The sequence below is a fragment of the Hemitrygon akajei genome, chromosome 13 (assembly GCF_048418815.1).
Source record: "Hemitrygon akajei chromosome 13, sHemAka1.3, whole genome shotgun sequence".
NCBI lineage: Eukaryota > Metazoa > Chordata > Chondrichthyes > Myliobatiformes > Dasyatidae > Hemitrygon > Hemitrygon akajei.
Genome location: NC_133136.1, coordinates 103,495,735 through 103,513,891, shown reverse-complemented (window position 1 = coordinate 103,513,891; position 18,157 = coordinate 103,495,735). Strand labels below are relative to the sequence as shown.

The window sequence follows — 18,157 nt, the reverse complement described above, 5'->3', positions numbered from 1 at the left end:
CACCATACCTACGAACTCCTGAAGGCCTTTGATCGTGGTGGGTCGGGGGAAATGGCAGACCGCATCTACCTTAGCGGGCAGAAGGGTTGCCCCGTCTGCAGTAATCCTGTGGTCCAGGAAGTCAATGGTGTTGAGCCCGAACTGGCATTTGGCCGGGTTGATTGTTAGACCGTATTCACTCAGTCGGGCGCAGAGTTGACGGAGGTGGGACAGATGCTCCTGACGACTGCTGCTGGCTATGAGGATGTCGTCCAAATAGATGAATGTGTCCAGGTCGCGTCCCACTGTGTCCGTTAACCGCTGGAACGTCTGTGCGGCATTCTTCAGGCCGAACGGCATGCGGAGGAACTCAAAAAGGCCGAACGGGGTGATGAGAGCCGTTTTGGGGATGTGGTCTGGATGCATCGGGATTTGATGGTATCCTCGGACGAGGTCTACCTTGGAGAAGATCCGTGCGTCGTGCAGGTTTGCTGCAAAGTCCTGAATGTGCGGCACAGGGTAGTGGTCAGGTGTGGTAGCCTCATTCAACCTGCGGTAGTCGCTGCATGGTCTCCAGCCCCCTGTCGCTTTGGGCACCATGTGCAGGGGGGAGGCCCATGGGCTCTTGGACTGCCAGATGATCCCCAATTCCTCCATCCTCTTGAACTCCTCCTTCGCCAGTCGGAGCTTGTCCGGGGGAAGCCTTCGAGCACGGGCGTGGAGGGGTGGTCCCTGAGTCGGGATGTGGTGCTGTACGCCGTGTTGGAGCATGGCTGCCGTGAACTGCGGTGCCAGAACCGATGGGAAATCTGCCAGGACTCTGGTGAAGTCGTTGTCGGACAGCGTGATGGAGCCGAGGTGTGGGGCTGGCAACTGGGCTTCTCCCAGGGAGAACGACTGAAAGGTCTCGGCGTGGACCAGTCTCTGCCTCGGCAGGTTGACCAGCAGGCTGTGAGCCCGCAAAAAATCCGCGCCCAGGAGTGGTTGGGCTACGGCAGCCAGTGTGAAGTCCCACGTGAACCGGCTGGAGCCGAACTGTAGCTGCACCGTACGGGTGCCATAGGTCGTTACCGTGCTGCCGTTCACGGCCCTCAGGGGGGGACCCGACGCCCTGTTGCGGGTGTCGTAACTCGTCGGAGGTAAGACGCTGATCTCGGCACTGGTGTCGACCAAAAAACGGCGACCCGACCTCTTGTCCCACACATACAGGAGGCTATCCCAACGGCCAGCCGCCGTAGTCATCAGCCGGCGTTTCCCGGGAACTGGCAGGACGGGCGACAACGGCGGGCTTCTGCGCCCCACCGCTGGTGGTAGAAACACCAGTGTTCGTTGGGCTCCCCACCCCTGCCTCTGGGGCTAGCGGACTCTGCAGCCGGGCCTGGACTGGTTTGCTGCTGGGAGCGTGGCCTGGTGATCTGTGCGACAGACGCCCCACTCACCTTCTTGGCGGTCCACAGCAAGTCCGCCCGGGCTGCCACCTTCCGGGGGTCGCTGAAATCCGCGTCGGACAGCAGCAGGCGTATGTCCTCGGGCAGCTGCTCCAGGAATGCCTGCTCAAACATGAGGCAGGGTGTGTGTCCGCCGGCCAAAGACAACATCTCATTCATTAAAGCCGATGGAGGTCTGTCTCCCAAGCCATCCAGGTGCAGTAAATGGGCAGCCCGCTCGCGCCGTGAGAGTCCGAAAGTCCTTAGGAGCAGGGCTTTGAATTCCGTGTACTTGCCGTCCGCCGGGGGAGACTGTACGAACTCCGCAACCTGGGCCGTTGTGTCCTGGTCGAGGGAGCTCACCACGTAGTAGTAACGTGTGTCCTCTGAGGTTACCTGCCGATCGTGGAATTGGGCTTCTGCTTGCTGGAACCATAGGTGAGGTCGCAGCGTCCAGAAGCTTGGCAGTTTCAACGAAACCGCATGAACAGATGCGGCGTCGGTCATCTCCGGTCCAAAAATCGTTTGGACCGTCGGGGTCACCAATTGTAGCGGTGTGCTACACGCAGCGCTAAAATAACGACACGGAGTCGGTAAACTGCAATTAAAGATGATTTTATTCGAACTTCACAGCCTTGCTTTAAAGCCTCCCTCATCCCGCCCTCCCCGGGCGCGGATGCTGTAAGGGACACGTACTCACAAACCCCCGCAGGCTTTTTCCCTTTGTTGCGGACCTGGCCTTTGTGCCGGCGCGCTGGCTATTTGTGAGCCGGTTCGAGTGCACTAGGAAGTGGGTCGCCACAGTAAGCCATGACAGCACGTTAGCACAAGGGGTTTTATTTAGTGCCAGCTGAAAAAAATGCAAAAACTGCCCAGAAGTTGTGAAGAAAAAAAGCATTTACAAATAGACAAATGAAAACAATCGTGTACAATTGATTATAAATATACAGAGGCTTTCTCCCGACACACTTTGTCTTTAACTTCTCAATATAACTATTCACCAGCCGTCAACTCTGGCCTCCACCTGGCCTAGAAGTACCAGGAAATTTCAGATGCAGAATTGGAACATTTTATACAGGGATTCTAACATTGTACAGTTTTATTCCACAACAAATGCCTTAGTTAAACCCATAGATCAGTGCCCACACACTGAGATGAATATAAAAGAATAATGTCTCCCCACCAGTGCTGTTGCCTGTGTAGGGTGTGGTCTGCCTGCTCCCATTAACACAGGCATTATTTTAGGATGCTCCAAACTGACTCTCGGGACTTTTGGGGCCATCGTGCTGTCTACAACTCAATGTAACGGTGTAAATGAAACTGCTGGAATGCCTGTGTCTGGAATCCTTATTTTTATGAGTTATAAACTGGTAGAGCATGTTAACTGAAGGGAAAGTTTTAATTAGCCAAACTAGTGATTGTTGGGGTGTGCCAATGGTGAACTCCAAAGAACTGCAGAATGAGAGGGCAAAGTGTGTGAACTACTGGGGAAACTAGACCAGGGACAGAACGAGGAGTAACTAACTGGGCAAAGGAGCAAGGTTAGTGGGTGAATTAGTGTTCCCAACCTGTGTTCTGTCACACTGAAGGTAGGAAATAGAGAGAGAATTGCTTTCTTCAGCTATTATTCTGCCAATCTCTTTGATTTGGAAGCATAAATCTGTTGCAAGAGCAGAGACTGAGATTATCTCTGTTCCCCACCTGACTTTGAAAAACAGGTTTTTGCACAGGTTATTATAACGGCTACTGCCATTTGGCCAAGTAACTGACAACCTTGGTTCAACATTAAACTTTTCAGTAAAATCAAGACAATTGTGTGTACAATTAGTCTTTTTTACATCTACTCTTAATGAACAAGAAAATCAACCTATCCCTTGCTATCTGTTCTTACCTTCATCTCTCAGTATTACTTATGACCATTCACTGCATGATGTTTTTCAAAATTTTCAACAAGCTTTGTTTGAACAATGTTTTAAACAAACTATCTTTTTTCAGCTTTTATATTATTGTAGCTTTACTGAAAAGTCATGGGAAATTACTGGGCACAATTAGGACTAATTAATAAAAATAATGAGCAGTGGTAATAATATACACAGACTATTAAAATATAATCTTTAATAATGGAATTATTTTATTCACCTTTTAGCTTTTAGCACTATTTCACAAAAATGCTGCCATTTACTTAGTTCTTAATGTCAAAACAATTTTATTTTCGTTTGTGATTTGACAGGTACTTATTAAATATTAGACATAGGAGCAGAATTAGGCCATTTGGTTCATCTAGTCTGCTTCACTATTTCATCATGGCTGAGCCATTTCCCTCTCAGCCTAATCTCCTACCTTATCCCAGTACCCCTTTGTGCTGTAAGATAAGACCATAAGATATAGGAGCTGAAGTAGGCCATTTGGCCCATTCCACCATTCAATCATGGGCTGATCCAATTCTTCCAGTCATCGCCACTGCCCTGTCTTCTTCCCATACCCTTTGATGCCCTTGCTAATCAAGAACCTAACTTTGCCTTAAATCTATTCAATGTCTTGGCCTCCACGGCTGCTCGTGGCAACAAATTCCACAGATTTACCACCCTCTGACTAAATTTCTCTGCATCTCTGTTCTAAATGGATGTCCTTCAATGTTAAAGTTGTGCCCTCTTGTCCTAGACTCCCCTACCATGGGAAATAACTTTACCATATCTAATCTGTTCAGGTCTTTTGTGTCCTGACTATTCAAGAATCTATCAACCTCTGCCTTATGTATGCCCATTGATAGTTGTCAGTTTTGGTCCTAATGCCCCAAATATACCCTATGGCAGTTAATCTCAAAACTAACTGCGTCATAGGCAACACGAGTGAATCTGCAGATGCTGGAAATAAATAAAAACACAAAATGCTGGTTGAACTCAGCAGACCAGACAGCTTCTATGGGAGGAGGTAGAGACGACGTTTCGGGCCGAAACCCTTCATCAGGAGGTGTCTCCTGATGAAGGGTTTCGGCCCGAAACGTCGTCTCTACCTCCTCCCATAGAAGCTGTCTGGTCTGCTGAGTTCAACCAGCATTTTGTGTTTTTATTAACTGTTTCATAGTTTGGTTCTTGGTGTTTTTGTGGCAGAATGAAATCCTTAGTTTGTTTTTAAAAACTTGCACTGAGATGGATTCTGTGTATGGAAAGAGTCATGGAATGGATAAGACTAAATCTGTAAAATAGACAATCAGTAAATGTTTTGGCTAAGTAATGGGTCTCTTTCTCCAGTTTTTTTTCACATTGTATTCCCAAAAGTATACAGCTGACATCTTGGGATACCTTACCATTCCCCTGCACACCCTTTCCAATTAATAGGATAACTATAACATGAATATGGAGATATTGATATTGAAAAACACTGAATTCCAGAGGTTCTTGTCACTAGTTCTCTGTGTTCTATTGATTGTGTTTTGGAGTGTCTTCAGGATAGTTGGCGTTAATGAGAATTTCAGGGATTTACAAACTCATGTTGCTGTAAAATATCTTAGAAGTGTTAAGCATTGATGAATGAGATGTAAACATTTTTGATATCGATTGAATCTTTGTTATAATTTAGTGAAATCTCTGGCCCTAAAAGGAAATTAACTTAATGAAGATTGTGATATATTTACATTCCCCTTAATATTTTATATTCTATTATAACATGTTTATGTACCAGTTTTATTTTGCACCCCTGGAAACGATTAGGGTACTTGTGTATTTTGTTTTCTGTTTGCGGTCAATGAAAATTCTTTATATGCTTTCAGGTACACTGTACCTTTCAAAAAATGGCTCTTTTCATTATTTTGCTGGTTAAAAACTCCAGTTAAAATTGTCAGTAATGTTTTGCAAAAGAATTGGACCCAATATTGTCAACTTGGATGTATCACTTTAATCCTCCTCATCTGATCAGTGTCTTTCACTGTTTTGTGTCATGTACAAATGCTGGCACTTCTGAATTGTATACACAGTCGGCCCTCCTTATCCACGGATTCCACATGCGCGAATTCAACCAACCGCGGATCGAGCAAACCTGGAAGTGCTCTTTCATTACTTGTTCGAGCATTATTTGCCTCGTGTCTCATTCATGCACTACTTTGTTCCTGTGAAAAAATGACTCCTAAAAAGCAATTCGGTGGTCAAAGCGATTCCTCAAAGGCGTAAAGCAGAAAGAAGCTGAAATTCGTGGAAGTGTTAGTGCTGCCCCTACAATGGCAAGAATGGTCTCTCTGGTTTGTGATAAAGTGCTTGCGAAGACTGAGAAAGCATTAAGTGTATGGCTAGAGGACATGTCACAGAAGCATATCCATGTCGATGGCCAAATTATACGTGAAAAAGCTCTTAGTCTCTATGAGCACCACTGTGACGGGGTTGACGAGAGCAAGAGAAAAGAATTTAAGGCTAGTAAGGGATGGCTGGCTGGCTAGCTATGTAAAGTGCTACAGCCTCAAGAACGTAAAGATCACGGGAGAATCGGCATCAGCTGATGCCGAAGCCACAGCAGCATTCCCAGAGGAGCTCAAGAATCTCATAGAAGAGAAAGGCTACCTTCCAGAGCAAGTCTTCAATTGTGATGAAACGGGCTTGTTCTGGAAGAAGGTGTCCAATCGTACCTACATCCATAAGAGTGCCCAGCAGGCCCCGGGGTTCAAGGCTCGGAAAGATCGCCTTACTCTGGTGCTAGGTGGCAACACAGCTGGTTGCATGATCAAGCTAGGCCTCATCTACCCAGCAAACAACCCCTGGACCCTTAAGAACAAAAACAAAAATTGCTTACCCGTGTTCTGGCAACACAACAAGAAGGCTTGGGTGACGGCGATCTTGTCCTTGGAATAGTTCCACCAGTGCTTCGTTCCTGAAGTCAAGAAATACCTCGAAGAGAAGGGGCTACCATTCAAGACCCTCCTCATAATTTACAATGCTCCCGGCCATCCCCAATCTCTGGGCTTCGCCGACGATAATGTGGAAGTGATGTTCCTGCCTCCTAACACTATATCACTGCTGCAGCCACTTGATCAAGGCATCATCAAGAGCATTAAGGCGACTTACACCCACCTGACCTTCGGGAGGTTGCCCTTGATGCTAACCCTGACTGCAGCATCATGGATTTATGGAAGAAATTCACAATTGCAGATGCAATTGTGCTTATTGCAGAAGCTGTAGATGCCGTAAAGCCCGAGATAGTGAATGCATGTTGGAACCCACTATGGAGTGAGGCAGTCAATAATTTCAGGGGCTTCCCCATTATTGATGCAGAAGTCAGGGATATCCTGAATGTTGCAAGGGAAGTTGGCAGGGAAGGCTTCTCTGACATGATTGAGAATGATGTCGAGGAACACATAGAAGAGCATAGAGAAACCCTTACCAACGAGGAACTCGACGATCAGCTGAAAGCCTCTACAGAAGATGATGATGATGAAGAAGATTTAGAGGAGGCAGAGCCATCAATTTGGACGGGTGAAAAATTTGCAGCAGTTTTTCATCAGGCGCCAGTGTTAAAGGGTATGATCCTCGACTATGATCCTTCGATGGAACGAAGCCTCCATGTCACCCAAGGGATAACAACATGCCTGCAACCACTGCAAGATTTGTTTGATGATGCAAAAAAAGGAAGAGATAACTTCCTTTAACAATGTTTCTAACTAAAGCATCTGCAATTCTGAAGTCTCAACATTCAATGCTTGAAGATTCTCAGCCCTCAACCTCCACAGTTCCTGACTTTAGTATTATTGAGCCTCCTCCAAAGCGTCCTTATTCCCTAAACAAGACAGTGTAACAATTACTGTACAGATATTACAAGTTTTACTCATTGTTTGATCATTGTTCGCCTCACGTTTTGTTCGTTCACTGCTTGCGTTGTGAGCGGGAGGAACATGCAGAGTCTTTTTTACTTGCAAATAAGACAGTGTAACAACTATTTACATTGCATTTCCATTGTATTAAGTGTTATAAGTTCTGTAATCTAGAGACTATAAATTTTACTCGTTGTTTGATCATGGTTCGCCTCACATCTTGTTCGTTCACTGCTTGCTTTGTGAGCGGGAGGAACCTGCACAGTCTTTTTTTCTTGTCAATAAGCCAGTGTAACAAATATTTACATGGAATTTCCATTGTATTAGGTGTTATAAGTAATCTAGAGACGATTTAAAGTATATGGGAGGACGTGCGTAGGTTTTATGCAAATATTACGCCACTTTATATAACGGACTTCAGCATCTGCGAATTTTGGTATCCGTGGGGGTGGGTGTCCTGGAACCAATCCCCCGCGGATAAAATGTACCTTCATTTCCTTCTGTAGTTTTCTATGGGGCGTGTTATTAAATGGCTTCTGAAAATGCAAGAAGAATAATTTTTTGACTTTAGAAACAAAGCTAATCGGTCCATATAGGTGCAACACACACAAATTGCTGGAGGAACTCAGCAGGCCAGGCAGCATCTATGGGGGAAAAAGTACAGTCACCTGCTGAGTTCCTCCAGCATTTTGTGTGTGTGTTGCTTGGATTTCCAGCATCTGCAGATTTTCTCTTATTTGTCCATCTATATCGGTTCCAGGCATGCTGTTAGAAGTGCATAGAAAAATAAACGTTTTAGGCTAAATTGTTAACCAAGCTTGAGGCAAGTTTTGCACTGCTGACTTGTCTCCTACATGTATTGCTTTGCTTCGTGTATAGTGAATTAGTTGTAACCGTGTTACAAGCTTAAGCAGCAGATTTTTAAAATATGTAGTTATAATTGAAATTTTTATGCATTACGAAGCAGTGTAGTGTTTCTATTTTTAATGAGATGTCAAATAACACACAGTATTAGCTGAATCAAGATAATGCTTTCCTTCAAAATACTCTACTTCAATAATACTGTAGCGGTGTGCTACACGCAGCGCTGCAATAACGACACGGAGTGGGGAGCTGCAGTTACAAAAAAGAGGTTTATTCAAACTTCGCGGCCTCGCTTTAAAGCCTTCCTGATCCCACCCTCCCCGGGCGGGAATGCTGTAGGGGGTGCGTATTCACAGTCCCGTCCCGCACGTGGGCTTTTCCCCTTGCTGGTGAAGCAGGCTTGGCGCCCTCTTTGGGACTGGCCCCAATGCCGGCGCGCGCCGCTTTGTGAGCCGGTTCGTGTGCGCTGGGAAGTGGGTCGCCACATAACCCCCCCCCCCCCCCCCACCAGAACCGGCGATACACCCCCCAATGTCCACAGTCTGGGTCGGACTCTGTTTGGGAGGTCTGCCTCTGAGCCGCGGTGCCTGAATCTCGACCGGCTGTGCCAAGTCCACATGGGCTGGTTTGAGTCGGTCCACCGTGAAAACCTCCTCTTTCCCCCCAGTGTCCGGCATGAATGTGGACTCGTTGTTTCTGATCACCATAAACGGCCCCTCGTAGGGCCGCTGTAGCGGTGCCCGGTGTCCGCCCCGTTGTACAAAAACGAACTTACAGTTTTGCAGGTCTCTGGGTACGCAGGTCGGGTTCTACCCATGCTGCGAAGTGGGTATGGGGGCCAGGTTACCGAGCCTCTCGCGTAGTCTGCCCAGGACTGCTGTGGGTTCTTCCTCTTGCCCCCTTGAGGCTGGTATGAACTCTCCTGGGATGACCAGGGGTGCGCCGTACACCAACTCGGCCGACAAGGTGTGCAGATCCTCTTTGGGTGCCGTGTGGATTCCGAGCAGGACCCAGGGGAGCTCGTTCACCCAGTTAGCTCCTCTCAGGTGGGCCATGAGAGCCGACTTCAGGTGACGGTGGAAATGCTCCACTAGTCCGTTCGACTGTGGGTGGTAGGCAGTTGTGTGGTGCAGCTGTGTCCCCAAAAGGCTGGCCATAGCTGACCACAGGCTGCAGGTGAACTGGGTGCCTCTGTCGGAGGTAATGTGGGCTGGTACACCAAAGCGGGATACCCAGGTTGCAATCAGTGCTCGGGCGCAAGATTCGGAGGTGGTGTCGGTGAGCGGGATCGCCTCTGGCCATCTTGTGAACCGGTCCACGATAGTCAGGAGGTGCCGTGCTCCGCGCAACACTGGCAGGGGGCCCACGATATCCACATGAATGTGGTCGAAACGCCGGTGGGTGGGGTGGAACTGCTGCGGCAGAGCTTTGGTGTGCCGCTGCACCTTGGCTGTTTGGCAGTGCATTCACGTTTTGGCCCATTCACTGACCTGCTTGCGGAGTCCGTGCCAAACGAACCTGTTGGCTACCATCCGGATGGTTGTCCTGATGGAGGGGTGTGCTAAGTTGTGAATGGAGTTGAAAACGCACTGCCGCCAGGCTGCCGGAACGACGGGGCAGGGTTGGCCGGTGGTGACGTCACAGAGTAGGGTCCTCTCACCTGGGCCTACGGGGAGGTCCTGGAGCTGCAAACCGGAGATTGTAGTCCTGTAACTAGGGATCTCCTCGTCGGCTTGCTCCGCCTCCGCCAGTGCTTCATAATCTACCCCCTGGGACAGATGTTAGGGCGGGAGAGGGCGTCCGCCATGACATTGTCCTTTCCGAAGACATGCCAGACATCCGTTGTGTATTCGGAGATGTAGGACAGATGTCGTTGCTGGCAGGACGACCAGGCGTCGGATGCTTTCGTGAACGCAGAGGGAAGCGGTTTGTGGTCCGTGAATGCGGTGAAGGGCCTACCTTCTAAGAAGTACCTGAAATGCTGGATTGCCAGGTATAGCGCCAACAGTTCCCGGTCAAAAGTGCTGTATTTGAGCTCGGGTGGTTGTAGGTGTTTGCTGAAAATCGCCAGGGGTTGCCAGCGACCCTCGATGAGCTGTTCCAGCACTCCACTGACTGTTGTGTTGGATGCGTCCACCGTGAGGGCGGCAGGGACGACCGTTCTGGGATGCACTAGCATCGTGGCGTTTGCCAAGGCTTCTTTGGTTTGGCGGATTCCTCGTCCCAGGTAATGTCCTTGCCCTTACCCAACATCAGGGCGAACAGGGGGTGCATGATTCGGGCAGCTGAAGGGAGGAAGTGGTGGTAGAAATTCACCATACCCACGAATTCCTGAAGGCCTTTGATTGTGTCGCTTTGGGCACCGTGTGCAGGGGGGAGGCCCATAGGCTGTCGGACCGCCGTATGATCCCCAATTCCTCCATCCTCTTGAACTCCTCCTTCGCCAGTCGGAGCTTGTCCGGGGGAAGCCTTCGAGCACGGGCGTGGAGGGGTGGTCCATGTGTTGGGATGTGGTGCTGTACGCCGTGTCTGGGCATGGCTGCCATGAACTGCGGTGCCAGAACCGATGGCAAATCCGCCAGGACTCTGGTGAAGTCGTTGTTGGACAGCGTGATGGAGTCTCAGTGTGGGGCCGGCGACTGGGCTTCACCCAGGGAGAACGTTTGAAAGGTCTCGGCGTGGACCAGTCTCTTCCTGGGCAGGTCGACCAGTAGGCTGTGAGCTCGCAAAAAATCCGCTTCCAGGAGCAGTTGGGCTACGGTGGCCAGTGTGAAGTCCCACGTGAACCAGCTGGAGCCGAACTGTAGCCGCACTGTACGAGTGCCGTAGGTCCTTACTGTGCTGCCGTTCGCGGCCCTCAGGGTGGGACTGTCAGCCTGAAATTATTAACCTGCTCAGTTGAGGAAAAACACCAGAGACACGAAATTACCTCTGAAACTGTTTTTATTCAGAGAGGAGTTCGCAGCCCCATGCACTTCGGGCGTAAGGTAGCCAACTCCCAATTTGTCGGTTTACAAAGGTCATACTTCTACCCAAAAGCAGGGTACTACATTCGCAAATATGGTTACCGATTCAAATTCATCAATTGATTGGCTATTGCATAGCTAAGCATGCGAAATACTCGGAATAAGCAAAGATGCAACGTTAATACTTGGAATTAAGTACAGACGCGCTCAAAACACTGGAAATAGATATAACTCAAAATACTTTGCCAAACACATTATCTTGTGGTCGCAGGTTCCCTTTTCCTTGTGGTTTCCACGTCTTGCCTGGCACCTTATTTTAGCTACCTCTCCCTGGTCCTGTCTACATATTTTACTACACTTACCCCTCGCCCACCCCTTCTACACGTACCCCTTACTCTCTTCACATTCTCAGGACCCGGTTCTCTGTTGCGGGTGTCGTAACTCGTCGGAGGTAAGACGCTGATCTCGGCTCCGGTGTTGACCAAAAAGCGGCGTCCTGACTGCTTGTCCCAGGCATACAGGAGGCTATCCCGATGGCCAGCCGCCGTAGCCATTAGCGGTGGCTGGCTCTGGCATTTCCTGGGAACTTGCAGGGCGGGCTACAGCAGCGGGCTTCTGCGCCCCACCGCTGGTGGTAGAAGCACCATTGTTCGTTGGTCTCCTCACCCCTGCCTCTGGGGTTAGCGGGCTTTGCGGCCGGGCCTGGTCTGGTTTGCTGCTGGGAGCGTGGCCTGGTGATCTGTGCGATGGACGCCCCACTCTCCTTCTTGGCTTTGCACAGCACGTCCGCCCGGGCCTCCACCTTCCGGGGGTCGCCAATTGTAGCGGTGTGCTACACGCAGCGCTGCAATAACGACACAGAGTCGGTGAGCTGCAGTTACAAAAGAGGTTTATTCAAACTTCGTGGCCTCGCTTTAAAGCCTTCCTGATCCCGCCCTCCCCGGGCGGGAATGCTATAGGGGGCATGTATTCACAGTCCCGTCCCGCGCGTGGGCTTTTCCCCTTTCTGGTGAAGCAGGCTTGGCGCCCTCTTTGGGACCTGCCCCAATGCCGGCGCGTGCCGCTTTGTGAGCCGGTTCGAGTGCGCTGGGAAGTGGGTCGCCACAATACTACAAATGAAGTTGAGTGGCTTGCATGCCTAATGCTGAAGAGCAGAAACTCTTTTGCTATAAACTGAATTCATCAAAAGGAATGCTCACTAGGGACTTAATGTGACTGTCAAGTTGTCAGTGTTTTTCTTTGCACTATATTTATTTTTGAAACTTCTCGTAATTTTTACATCTACTACTGTACTACTGTCCCAAAGCAGCAAATTCCATGACATAGGTCAGTGATAATCAATCCGATTCTTTTATATAGTTGTATTTTGATCTGTCTGACCATCTTATAAGGAAAATTACACTAATGTTTAAGTGTTTGACAGTGTGCTGGAGTCGATACCTGTGTCTTGGGATTGTGCAGATGCTAATTAAAGCTATAAATTTAATGTTGCGCTGTCATATGATATAAGATTTTCAGTTTTACGTTGGTATAGAAATGTAAATAAAGGAGAAAAGTGTTGCCATTTGCATTGAGAAACCAACAATTTTTCTTTTCTAGATTTAATAGGAATATCAAAAGAAAAATATGATCCAAAAGATCTACGTAAAATATATGCAATCATGTCATTAGAAGAGGCAGCTAATGGGAAGAAATCACACTGGGCAGAATTAGAAATCTCTGGTGAGTAACTGTGGCTCTGCCAAATGCTGCCATGCTTCTCTCAGGGGTGTAAGGGTTTTAGAGCAAATGCTGGCAGTTATTTGAAGCCCTGAAAGTTGATGATGTGAAATTTGAAATGTGAAAATTCATCTTTTGAATGTTTCTGTCCTATTTTAGAAACATAATAATGCACCAGTTGCTTTGCATGTGCTCCAGACTGGCAAGTTATTGTTTGAAAATTTGTTAAGCACAGTTGTCCAGTCACTCTAGATTAGCTGCAGAGGTTTTTCACCTGGGAAATGCCCTCCTCTCGGGTATTGGGTCTTGGTTTTGATGGTAAAAATGCTAAAAGTGGCATCCACATTTCAAGGCCGGGAATAGAAAAATCTACTTAACCTACTTTTGTCTGGTGTATCAAAAGGGTATAATTCGACTTGACTCCTACCTCACTTCAAGATTCTGACTAGCAAATAACATAAACTGCGAAATGAAGGTTAAAGCCAAACTGCTAAGACATTTATTCTGTAATTGCAGAGATGCCAGAGGCCCAGCTAATTGCAAATGTTTTTATTAACTTGTGATTCTCTGTTAAAATGCAGATAATCTGAGAAGTCTGCTGGCTGACAAATACTTAATACAGCCAGTATATATGCAATTATTTAAAAAATTTAGTTCTAGGTAAGCTCCCTAAAATATTTTTTATATTTCAATATTCTTTTCTTCATATAGGTAAAGTGAGGAGTTTAAGTACTTCACTGTGGTCTTTGACGCATTTGACTGTGCTGCATCTGAACGACAACAACCTTACACGCATTCCACCTGATATTGCCAAGCTCAATAACCTAGTTTACTTGGATCTATCCTCTAATAAATTGCGCAGTTTACCAGCTGAAATAGGAAATATGGTGTCACTCAGGTAAGTGACTAAGATCAATTTTCTCTACAAGCACACTAGCATCTATAAGATTAAAGTTGTGGACTAACTATTTTGCAGTTCACAACTGAATTACTGTGAATTAAGTACCTGTATATGTCTAAGGTCATGACTGAAGTTCTATATATAAAGGTGATCTAAATAAAAATTAATTAAATGGTCATTTGATTCTCAATGTTATAAGTTTTGTTGTTGCTGCTTTAAAAATTAAGAATTGCTTTTAGTATGTTTTAAAACAATCTGAATGAAACATTCAAATCATGTGACTGGTAGGAATATGTTCCAGATGTTCCCGTAACTGAGTGCCATTGCTCTGTTCTGACTAATAAAAATGAAGGTTAGTTTCTAACTTCATGGGGCATTTGGAACTGCAATTCTCTTTTTAGCTTTTTCCTTTTGTTGTAGTTGCTCATCAGAAGACTTAAAAATGAAACTATACCAGTTCAGAAGTTCCAGGAAACGAGTGGATACATAAAGCCTGGTGAGACAGTAATGCAAAGTCCATTGAAACATAAAGCTTAAAACCCAAAGAACAGAAGTCTCTTTCTCCTGTGCATCTGTGGAATTAGAGGTGTGTACTAGAATTCTGGAAGAATGCAGTATCAAACCAACATACAAACCAAGTGCAGCATCACCAGGAAATACTCCAATGTTGATTCAAAAATTGCAGTGCAAAAGTGGAATTAAAACTTTAAAAAATAGCTACCCAGTAACATCATCTGCTTGAGGTATAAAAGTTGCTGGGATAACTGAATAGAAATCAGTTTGACGATTTGGAACTTATAGACCTTGAAGTAGGAAAATAGAGTTGCTGAATATTTACTTAATCCTACAACACATTGTGTAAAGAAAATAAGCTAAAGTCATTGCCTGCTCCTCCAGGATAACTGATAGGAAGTTGAGTAGTGCATACTGGTGAGGAAAGCCATCAATGAGGAACAAGAAGTGAATGGCTCTCAAAGTTGCCTTTATTATGGGTTTGTAGAATTCCTTAATATACTGAATGTCGTGTTGACATTTGGTATCCTTCAATTCCTAAACATAGTATTTTACCTGAAAAAATGAAATGTCTCCGTTTTACGATAATGTAAATGAGTTATTGAGTGGCATTCATAGCCAAGAAACCCGATTGGTTACTAATGGTTCAAATGTCTGTTAACACTCACAGAGCAACATTGAGTGTAAATCTTTTCAAAGACTAGCAATGAAATGTAGTCACTGTAATTTTCAAGCCTATTGATCCGTTCATTCTAAAAGCAAGCTGGATGAATTCTACAGAGCTTGTTGTAGAGTAAAAGCAGTGTTTATTGTGAGACCCAGACAAGATTTAAAAAAAAACTTGAATAAGGTAAGATATCTTTGCATTTTCTAGCTATTCCAAACTGTAAAAGTATTTTACAAAATTTTCAAACCAGTGAATTCATTAAAGACTTCAGTCTGAATTTCCCAAGATCCTTGAAAAGAAGTCTTGTAGATCTCTGCAACATTTACTAGGCAACATCATCTACTTGCATTATCTGAATCTCTATTTTATGTGAAATCTACCCGTTTGAACATGTTCATACCAGTGCAAAACTCTAAATGGAGGGAAGATCTGGCAGAGTTGTCCATATCTTTGGTTGTTCTCAAGACACACATCAGTGCTTGAGCCAAAAACAGGTTTCAGCCCCTGAATGACTTTGATCACAAGCTGGAAAGTGGAGTGACATCCAATTCATTCATTGTTATCCAAAGTTTCTCCTATGTTGTCTGCCAGTCACGAGACCAGCAACACGGATGTCGATGTTTGAGGCATGGATAATGTAACTGATTGGCAATTCCATATTCTGAATGTGAGGAAGTATGGCTGCTCCTTCGGAGGCATAAACTTCATAAAATAGAGCTGTCTATCATGGTTCAAGATTTGTATCTTACAAAATAAAATCACTTGTATTGCTCAGCATTTGAGAGGAATTTCTGAATATTTGCATCGCTGCAGACTCTGAAGATGATTAGCTGCAACCTGGACAATAGTATCTATGTGAATTGAGTACTTGTTCTTGACATAGAACTAGTCAAATGAATGTTTTCTGCATCTTGGTGACTTGTATCAAGAAAAGAAATAGGCGTGACAAGCCCGTACTGAATTCTAACAGCGCACAGTAGGTTTATATCAACTCCTGTGGACTTGCCCAACATCTGAGACAAGCAGTGATTTTGCCTCCAATACTTTTTGGTTTATCAGTCAGGAGTTTTTGACAAAGGCCTTGGTACAGTTTAAAGAAGATAATATGGTGCATTCTCTGGGTAAAAGTCTGAGAGACCTCTGCTTGTGAGTATGTTTCCTTGTAGTTTAATACATTTCTCTGAAGAGGTCCTTCCTGAAGATGCAGCAGAGTGGAGCTGTAGGTACTTCCACAGTTATCAACAGAATTCAGGAACGTGTCTTTGCTCTTGGAATGTTAAAAAAATGACATTTTTTCAAGATAGCATTTGTGCAGAACTAGTCCCAGCAAGGGATTTGGAGTGGTTCCATGCAGTGGGGAGGTTGTTAATAATTAGGAAGATTGTGCTGTTAATTTTTGTTTGAGCAATTATTTATATTATTGGGCAGATACAAGTGCTATAGATACATTTTGGTTTGAGAGGCATTAATTTTTTTTTTTTATACCCTGAGTGTTGTGGCTAAGATGCCAGTGTACGTGGGCTTCAGTATCTATTCAGCCACTTGAAAATATTCTGTGAAATGAATCAAATAGGCTGGAAACAGACACGGAGTGGCAGATCTTGAGAGAAAGCCATGTGAGATGCTTTTTAGGTAAAAGCATTTGGAACCATTTGTTTGTCTCTTGTATTGAGCTTATCAAGGTTGTAAATGAGAAATGGTCATGGAATCTCCTTGTGTTATTGCCAAGTAGTCCAATGATTTAACTCATTGGATATCATAGTACAGGTGACCCTCATTTTTCGAACGTTCGCTTTACAACAGCTCGCTCTTACGAAAGACCTACATTAGTACATTTTTTGAGGATTTCTGCTTTTATGGAAAAAAGACGCCTGCTTTATACGTGTGCTTAGCCGGAGAAAGACTACCATGACTCTGAAGCCTTGTGTGGGTATTTGTGTGCGCATGCATGTACGTACCGATTTTCTTTTTTCTCCAAGTCGATTTTTGCTTGTTGTCTTCCCGATTCTGATAAGTACACCGTACATACAGTATTTCTACTTTATATAGGCTGTATCATATCATTTCTGCTTTTACTATATGTTTGTGTTATTTTAGGTTTTGTGTGTTATTTGATATGATTTGGTAGGTTATTTTTTGGGTCTGGGAACGCTCAAAATTTTTCCCCATATAAATTAATGATAATTGCTTCTTCGCTTTACAACATTTCAGCTTACAAACGGTTTCATAGGAACACTCTACCTTCGGATAGCGGGGGAAACCTGTACTGCAGAATAATAACACAATGTTGGTTGTGGGCTATTTTGCTTATTGGCATACTGCTCTGAGTATTTAGGATATAGGAAGCCTGACTGAAGAAGTGCAACTATCACTGGGTGATATTTTTAAAGGGTTTCACTAACACTTCACTTTTTTTTAAGAACCATTATGTAATGGTATCATACTATTATTGTGTTTTGTAAATAGGTCACTCCAGCACAGTGGCAGTGGCTTTAAAATAGAAATTAATATTAAACTTCTTGAATTATATAAAGCAAAATGACTGAAGTGGAGTTGTATTTAACAATCGGTAGTTAGAGATTCAGAGTCACAGCAATCTGTGATTGATTAAAAAAAATTATGTACATCAAAATTATAACAAGGTGAGCGATGGTGGGACAATATCCCTGTCCCATGATTCTGGAAACCATGCTACTGGATACAAAAAATATGAAACTTGAAAAGTAGCATTTGAGAAAAACATGAAAAGGTGAAGAAAAGTCTACATTGAAGCTTTTTTACTCTTTTACAGGGATTTGCTTTTAAATAACAATCTGTTACGGGTTTTGCCTTACGAACTAGGACGATTGTTCCAGCTACAAACCCTGGGGTTAAAAGGTCAGGCCTGATGAGTATCTTCTTTCATGTATCCTATCTTGTAACTTATAACTTTTGGAACTTAAAAATATTGTTGCTGAATGCTCATTAAAAAAAAATACATTGATCTTAACTGTTGGTAGTGTATGCTTTATGACCATTTCATAACATATCTGTTATGTTAAAAGTAAAAGGGCTGGATGGTTTGGAGTTTGTAAAATGTGTGCAGGATAGTTTTTTGCAGCAATACATAGAGGTACCAACTAGAGAAGGGGCAGTGTTGGATCTTCTGTTAGGGACTGAGTTAGGTCAGGTGATGGAGGTATGTGTTGGGGAGCACTTTGGGTCCAGTGATCACAATGCCATTAGTTTCAATATAATTATGAAGAAGGATAGGACTGGACCCAGGGTTGAGATTTTTGATTGGAGGAAGGCTAACTTTGAGGGGATGCAAAAGGATTTAGAAGGAGT

At 45.1% G+C, this 18,157-nt stretch overlaps 1 protein-coding gene across 2 annotated transcripts in view; it reads left to right on the top strand.

Annotated features, from left to right (window-relative positions):
• cnot6l (CCR4-NOT transcription complex, subunit 6-like) overlaps nt 1-18,157 on the top strand; it is a 78,044-nt gene that overhangs the window by 23,669 nt on the left and 36,218 nt on the right. For both annotated transcript variants that reach the window (XM_073065192.1, XM_073065193.1), the window contains exons 2-4: nt 12,630-12,752; nt 13,461-13,647; nt 17,622-17,707. In XM_073065192.1, the coding sequence (XP_072921293.1) occupies nt 12,692-12,752; nt 13,461-13,647; nt 17,622-17,707 (334 nt within the window). In that variant the 5' untranslated portion in view covers nt 12,630-12,691. The remainder of the gene's footprint in view (nt 1-12,629; nt 12,753-13,460; nt 13,648-17,621; nt 17,708-18,157) is intronic.